This window comes from Etheostoma spectabile, chromosome 20, assembly GCF_008692095.1.
Source record: "Etheostoma spectabile isolate EspeVRDwgs_2016 chromosome 20, UIUC_Espe_1.0, whole genome shotgun sequence".
Taxonomy (NCBI): domain Eukaryota; kingdom Metazoa; phylum Chordata; class Actinopteri; order Perciformes; family Percidae; genus Etheostoma; species Etheostoma spectabile.
In genome coordinates, this window is record NC_045752.1 from 8873734 (window position 1) to 8882161 (window position 8428).

The following is an 8428-nucleotide window of genomic DNA, read 5'->3' on the forward strand; positions in this document are numbered from 1 at the left end:
TCATGTCTTCTGGTTTTTTTTGGGTCCGAGGCCTCATTTGCCATGACACACTCATGCATGTCTTGAAACATTTGCAACCTTCTATTTCACGAACTCAAGTGTAGCTCAAAGAGCAAAACACTAAGTCGCCAAAAGGCCATTGTCCCGGTTAAACCACGACCTGCTGCGGAGATAATAATAAATTTGTTATGCAAAACCAGAGGAAGTAGGTGTAACGCCCTCTGCATACATGAACATCTTAGTGTCCCCTGCCTCTGTGGTTGTCCTCCACTCTGCCCTTAAGGGAGAACTCTATCTCTGAATGAAATGGAGCTGTGTTAGTTTGGTTTGGGTGACAGCCACCGTTTTCTCAGTTTCATAAGAACCACCGTAAGAAGGACCTGCTTTTCCAACCACAAACACAAGGGACAGAACACCAGGGTTAAAGCCCACTAATGCTGAGGGTGAGACACCCAGCAATAATGTGATGTGACTCTTGATGTAAAACACTGCAATACATTGAAATCCCATATTCTAGTCTGGAGAAATATGTCCTGTGTGTTAGGTCACCGTCATTGAGTTTTGAGTCCTTTCTTTCTGAGGGCAGTCACTATTGCAATTAATGTTTTGTTACTATTTATTAAGAGTTCTCTCCCGAGAGGGCATCACATTTTTAGACCTGCACTTATGACAATATGACATTGTAAATTATTTTATCAAATTTTGCATTACGTTTGTGCACTTACTTGTGCATGTGCTCCAGACCAGCAAAGACCATCACACTGTAGGACAGACCACTCTGCACCAGAAAATGGAGGGAATACCTGTGAAGAGACAGATGCCATAAATTATTTTATTGATCTCATATTCAACTTTTTTCATTTCCTTGGTTTGTTATTTACAGAAAACATTTTTCCACTAGCACACAAGGCCCTTCCTTATACTAGCCTATATTAGACTTTATTTGCTGCTTTTATTACCATCCACATCCTGCTTTTGTCATCCCGTACAGTAATTAGTCAGAGGAAATAACAGCATTACAAAACCACAGTCACACCATCAGGCATGTCAAGCCTGACCTGTGTAACCAGTAACATGTCGTTTGTCACTCACATGGCAGGATAGTGAGGGACATGTTCTTACGTGATTTCCATGCCGTCAAGCTGCAAGGTTCCTTATATCGCACCAATACAGTGAATTGTGCATGTGTGTGTGTTAACCTAACGCTGACTTATATCCACCTCTCTCCAATCTTGTAAAGCACACACACAAACACACAGTTCAACAGCGGCAGCAGCTACCAGATGGGTCTTTTGAAGGGCCCCGTGTGTGGTGCTACCCACGTCAGGCCCTCCAGGACAGGAGAGATACCACACTGTGTTAGTAGTGATTTATTCTCGCTTTGCCAGACCATCCACAGCATTCCGGGATGGGAGAAAAACGTGCTCTGGTTTATTGGCATTTCTTTAAACCAATCCCAATCGTCACAGGCGATGCTAAGTTTCCCATGGAGCCGATGTAAAATAGTCATGCGAGAAAAAACTCAGATTGGACAGATAGTCTAGCTAGCTGTCTAAATTTACCATGCTAGTCCTCATGAATCCACCGGAGTTTAACATGCCAACAAAAATAAAGCGGCAGGAAATGGAAATGGAATTTCCTGCGGCACGGAAGCAATCCCGGAAGTGGAACGTCAAGGATATGGACTAGTAGTGAGTCAACAAAGAGGGCAAGGTAATCAGGGGTTGGCAAGGAACAAAGGAGCACAAGCTGGGTAAATTAGATGAACAGCTTAGCAAACAAACGATTTTAGGAATTGCAGTTATATCGAGAGAAACAAGATATCTAAAAGACATAGTTAACTTCTGACCTGTTAGCCTGGGATGTATTAACTAACATCTTTTAGCATGTCAACAAAAGCTAAAATGAGCTCAGTCTCCTATGACGGAGGTAATGTTATACAGCAACTGTTCAATAGTTTTCTCCAGTGACATCCAGAAACAAGCTTGTGCTTCTGACAGAGAGGGAATACATCGTAAAATAAACCAACACACTGCAGCATCTGCAAGGCAGATTCTCTAGGGCTGCAGCCAGGTGCCCCAAGAAAGAACAATGTGTGTGCAACAAAAGCTTTGTGTGTGTGTGGGGGTGTGTGGTGTTGTTGTTGTGTGTGTGTGTGTGTGTGTGTGTGTGTGTGTGTGTGGTGTGTGTGGTGGTGTGTGTGTTGTGGTGTGGTGTGTGTGTGTGTGTACACTACGTGGGTATGTGTGTGTGAATAAAAGAGTGCAAATGCAAATGCATTCATGCATTTCACACGAGCGAGCTGCAATGGAGAAGCTGTTTGAGATCCTATAAACAATTAACATGTGCACGGCTCTAAATTACTGTGACCTTACTCTGCTGGAGAAGTTTATCAAATATTTGCATCTTTTTTTTCCCTTTTTTTTTTTTTTTAACCACTCGTTTCAACCTCTGCATAATACTATGGTTTGTTTTGTAAAATTAGAAATGTAAGTGATAAGAACACTATCATTCCTGTAGTTAAGGCCTGGATCACTGTGCCAACCCAATTAATGAATCAATGACCAATGAATACCACATACTACCGTTGTTAAAGGGCTTGAGCTCTTTAAATTAGTGTGGCATATGAAACTCTTTGGCAGACTTTCAAAGACACGCATCTATTAATTGTTAGGCCCATGTGTACAAAGAAGCTGTTAAGATGAATGGTGTTTTTCAAATTGAAGATTGATCTAACATCAAGATAGCAGGACCAGCACAAGATTCCTGAACTGTATGAATAATAATTTTAATAATTAATATTTTTTTTCCCCGTGTCACATTTGTTACTCTGAAAACATATGGGATTTGTTGCAATATATCTGGCTTTTTCTGTACAGAAGAACACTATGTCCCTTTACCTTGTGGGACAAAGACTTTTTTGTTGCCCAATAAATCAGCGCCCACTCACAGCTCAGTGAATAAAGTACAGTCATTTTACTTTTAGTTCTTTTTTTTTTTTTTACATTTCTTTTCAAGTCAAGTCAAACTTATTTGTATAGCACATTTAGAACAGAGTGCAGCTGACCAAAGTGCAAAGGTGTGGTGGTGATCTGGTAACACGTTCTAATTGAGGGAATTAGCCAATCTTCATAATTCCATAAGCAAACTTACTTATTTTGATCATGTTAAATGCAGATTCATGAAAATAGAAGGAGTATATGTAATTTACTTTTCCACTACAACAAATTAGCAGCATAACATAACAGTTAACAGTTTTTAAAACAAAGCAGCGGTTGTGATTGAGATTGGGCTGCACAACCTGCACACTGTTGTAGGCTGGGGGTTACACACACATCGGGGACAAGGCTCTTTGCTGACGCACCATAAAATGTCATGCACTCACAAAAAGAAGAAGAAAAGAGAAAATACAAGCTGAGGGCCGGGTCTCTGCAGATACAGACGCCACCAGACACTCCTAACGGTTCATAAGTGACGATTGAGAGGGATCACTTTTGTATTAGTCTATACATTGTTGTTTACAAAAATCCTTTTATACCTTTAATGGACTAAAACATTTCAAACATAAGGAAACAAATGCTGGTGTCTACTTACATGAGGAGATGACCAACTAATTGTATGTAAATTTATGTTAAACATTAAAAGATTTGCATTATTTATCACAATAGACATCAGGCCATGCTTTGGAAATCTGAGTCACCTTTGTGTGACACTATGATCATGCCATGCTTTAGCCAGAAGGTGGTCTTGTTTCCAGTTCAGGAATGAATTCTACTCCATTACCTCTCCCAGCCACAACAAACATGAACCTACAGCAGCTTAGTGTCAGTTGAATCAGCTACATGAACTGTCTGTCTGCGAGGTGATGTAACAAAACCCTATCGCCCATTACATAATGACCAGGTAACATTTCACCTGGTTAGAATTTTCCCACTACCTAGACGTCTGGCTAATGTTTCCGTTGTGTGCTGTCCAGAGGCGTTTTCTTAAAGAAATTAATAGTCAAATATGTACTATTGTGTTAACATTTTATTGACTAAAAATGAGTTAGAATCTGTTCATCTCGAAGACAAGTTCGTTCAGAATCAGCTGATGCGATTTCTTTCTCATGCATTCCCGTAGCGTCACAGTGCATTTCCCTGTTGAAGCTTAGCGTCCATGGACTTCAATGGGGGTGCTTTGAACTTCCAAACTAGACAATCATTGGATAAATGCTGCAATTAAGTCCCGCCCACGGACGCTCAGCATCTCTGGTGGTCAGTGGAGGAGTGGGCTGGCCTAGACTCCGGGCTTCTGCATGATGCTTGGACGGTCTGTCGAAAGACTGCATCTCCTTTTGATTGACAGCGATTTTGTGATAGAAAAAGTTGTAGAAGCTACAAGCTAAGTTCCATCGCAGATTTCGCAAGTGTTGTTGAAAGACGAACTGCTGCAACCTATTTCTTGGTATTTGCTTGGCAACATTGCCTGCCTATTTTCATCACACATTTCATTAAATTATACACCACATTCCTTGTTTCAGTTTAACTTAATTCCCATATTTCCTCCTAAGAATCTAATATCGTTTCGTTAGAGCGTTTGTTCATTCATACAGTAGGCTAGGCTAGTGTTGTAGGGGTGAACTAGCCAGCTATCAAACTGCATAATGGCAGACAATGCTAATATTGTCGACCTGATTTTGGCAAAGTCATTTGAAAGTCTTCCTTACGAGGAGAAATGTCCTCAACACCTAAGATTGATTTATTAACATTTAAGACTGATAGGTCTAAAAGATAGGTCAAAGTAACATGCCATGACAAAGAAAATGTACTGCTGGCCATGCCTCTTGATGAAACCATCTCACAGATATTATAAATTATTATAATAGTAATAAATATTATATTATTATTATTATTATTATTATATTATTATATCATTATACTATTATTAGAAATGGACCATTTTTATGATGTAGGCCGAAAATAAGCTTCCCCTCTTTGAAAGACCAGCAGCCGCCACTGTTGCTGTCCTATACAAACACAAACAAACCACACACACACACACACACACACACACACACACACACTTTTAGAGGCACTCTGCCAGAGGTACAGTGAGCTGTCAATTACAGGGCAATAGCTTTATAATTGTATATCAGTTACTGCACAATCGACCTATTTGCTTTGGCGAGGATAAAGAGAATGAGGACTGGGTGAGGGAGAATGAGAAGTGGAAAGTCAGCGAAGGGGTTGGCGATGAGAGGGGAGAAGGACAGTGATTGCAGACAAGTAACACACAACAAAAATTGTGTAGGATGACAGGAGTAAAAAAACAAATTAGGAAATGGCAAACTCAATAGATTGACTGAATTTAAAACTATTACTATCTTCACATATCAAAACTATTATTCCAAACAACTAGCAATGAATCTGAAAAATAATTGGCAGATTAATCGATGATGAAAATAATTATTGTACCCCTTGTGAGACGTAAAACTCTAAGAAATAGCTACTATCCCTTTATATTGTTCAGTACTGTATATCTATTACTACAGATGACCAACCAATTGTAGGTAAAAATGTATGAATAGTGTCAACGAGCCATTTCAGACAGTGTAAGTGATTAATGGTTAATTAACCATTTAACACTTACACTGTCTGAAGTGGCTCGTGCAATATAAAGCTTTGTATTAGACAGCAGTTAATTAAATTTGCATTAAATGACACAATTACCTAATTTGTTAAGTCATAATTCTGTTTCATTATTTTGTTTTAATTTAAGAATGTATAACTCAACTTATAAAGCAACCACAATACAAATTATTCTTTAAAAATTGAATTTAATGTGACATTATGAATAAAATATATAATATGTATTTTTCATTTGACAAATCTATAGTTCACTGCCTTATCATTCACTTTATGCTCAGCAAATATTTAATTACAAAATGTGTGTCAGTTTTCTATCCTGAGTGAGTGAGTGAAGGGATTTAAGGAAGGAAGGAAGGAAGGAAGGAAGGAAGGAAGGAAGGAAGGAAGGAAGGAAGGAAGGAAGAAGAGTATAAAAGGCCAGTAATGACGAGAAAAGAGCAGCAGAATAAACAGAGGAGTGACTCACCAGCCAAAGCAGAAGAGAGCTAAGTAGAAGCCCAGAAGAGTGGCCACCACATGTCTGATAAATGGACTGGTCTTACTGGGATGGAGGTAGATCCGAAACCACACGGCCATCAGCAGGGCGAACAGCTGACATGCCACAAAGTTAACCTGCATATAATGACACAAAAGCAATGTTATAGAAGTAAGAAAGCAGGATGAATTCAAGAACAAGACGGATGAATGATTAGTAAGAAATACAGAAATCAGAGAGAGGAAACTGCATAGGTGACCTCTATGGTAGAGAGACGCTACATAAACTGGACTGTGGAAATTGTAGAAAAGCCGAGGCTATTAGCAGAAATATACAACAGCAAATCCCTGATGTCAGTTGAACTAGCTAGTGGAAAACCAGCTTGGTAGCAAGCTAAGTTCTTTCGCAAAGTCACAACTTTCTTTCTCATTTTAAGATTGCAAAATATTGCTTTTTTTAAGTCTCTTGACAGTAACTTCACTAATAAATCTAAAATGTTGCATGTATGAGCCAATTAGCCACCTTGTAGATAACGGTAATGTATTTGTAGTGCACCAATACAACTGAGTAATGGGACTGGTTTTCACTCGCATGTGAAGATTTTGTAGTAAATGGGCTACAACTCAAAACCAACAATACCTTTATATCTGCATTAAAATTGATGTTTTCTAATAATACTGTAATTGTAGAATTGTTATATTTATATAACATTTGTATCGAAAATTATATCTGGAAAATACACTCTGTCTAACAAGTGTTAGACAGTAAAGCTGGGTTTGAGACCTTATTTCATCTTCTAATTTCTCCAAATGGCACAGTAAAGAGGATTTATTCCAGACAATAGTGAGATTGATTGGATCCATCGAGGGGAGGAGAATGGAAACATCATGTTTGATTACTAACACTTTATCTTCACTAATCCTGAACCATATAGAGTAAGATAGAAAGGTGGGTACATATATCACGTACTGTTCTGACTGGATTGTGTTATCCTGTAAATTCTACTGTACATGTCTGCATATGCCCTTCCAGCTTATAAACAGTGATGATGCAAGTATGATGTTTGATGTGTCTTGTTATTAAGGATCGATGTGTCCCGTGGGGCTGGGCTATTCATCACTCTTAGCATCAAAATACTCACACATACACATATAAGCACAAAGTAAAGGCTTCCATATTTATTTCTTAAATTCTCTTTGCCTGGAATCTCCCTTTAAATTTGGAAATACACACACAGACATAACACCCAAGGTTACATGACTTATTGCCTTGCAAAACTGTTATTCCAGTGCAATGACATCACCTCGCATGTGTGTTCATACATGGGCAATGACTGTGCACATCTTTTTAAAAACCCTATCTATCTAAATTACAGAGCATTTAAAGGCTGATTTGGGACAAACGAGAATACTAAAAAACTGTTAAATGAACACTTAAAATAAACACTTCTCCACAAAGAACCCATGTTTGTTTGATGTCACATTCAGTGATGCATGTTTGAAGGCACAATGGCCAATCCCTTTATATAGGTCAGATCTGTCTGGCCTGTAAGCAGTGAAAGGCTACAGACACCATGAGCACCATCCATTATCTATGGATCCTGCATGATTAATGAGAAAGAGATAGAGGGAGAAACGGATATAGCTTTAAGTATCTAGGTCCTTTAGTCTGCAACAGATGTACAAATCATCTGCAGCATCAGCCTGAGCGTATGATATGAGAACATTGGGGTTTTTGTATATGAATTCACAGCAACAGAAAAAGGGCAGGAACTTTGATAACAGAAGCCAGCATCTTTTGTTCTGTTATTGTCGTGGCCAGCGGGAGAGTCTAAGGGCGTTCCACCTGTAGTTCATTTACTTTGGTCCGAATCAGTTGCTGAGTTAATAAACTTTGAGCGATTTGCCCTTGTCGGTTTGGTTTGGTTTCACACCTGGAAAAATCCAAGCATACTGCAAGCTGCTACAGTTTGCTGCTCTACTGTATCGCAGATTGCTAAACACACCTGACGACAGGAGACATGAGCTCAAGCTTGTGGCGTATGTATAGTTGGTGCGGTTTGAGTACGTTCTCCCCACAAATGAACCGCTCCAGAGTTTGATTGAAAGTGTACCAAGTCCACCTCTTCAAGCAGGTCTCAGTACACTTTTTTGGTCCGCTTTTGGTGCGCACCAGAGTTTGATTACCGCGAATCAAAGGCAAACAACCCAATCCACCTATGTGCCAAATGTTAGTGTTTATTCAGACTGGAGTGTTGTGCTGATTTAGAGACTAGTGCTACAAATCTAGCAAAATTTGACTCAGGTTCAACTAAAAAATACCC

General features: G+C 39.2%; 1 protein-coding gene and 1 long non-coding RNA gene across 2 annotated transcripts in view; one reads left to right on the forward strand and one right to left on the reverse strand.

Moving 5' to 3' along the window:
* mboat2a (membrane bound O-acyltransferase domain containing 2a) overlaps positions 1-8428 on the reverse strand; it is a 43671-nt gene that overhangs the window by 16041 nt on the left and 19202 nt on the right. The window contains exons 2-3 of the mRNA XM_032499507.1: positions 6097-6242; positions 726-803 (exon numbers count right to left, since the gene is read on the reverse strand). Of these exons, the coding sequence (XP_032355398.1) occupies positions 726-803; positions 6097-6242 (224 nt within the window). The remainder of the gene's footprint in view (positions 1-725; positions 804-6096; positions 6243-8428) is intronic.
* Positions 4800-8428, forward strand: part of LOC116669602 (uncharacterized) — a 13227-nt gene continuing 9598 nt past the window's right edge. Inside the window, exons 1-2 of the long non-coding RNA XR_004326821.1 lie at positions 4800-4999; positions 5552-5559. This is a non-coding gene — a long non-coding RNA (uncharacterized LOC116669602). The remainder of the gene's footprint in view (positions 5000-5551; positions 5560-8428) is intronic.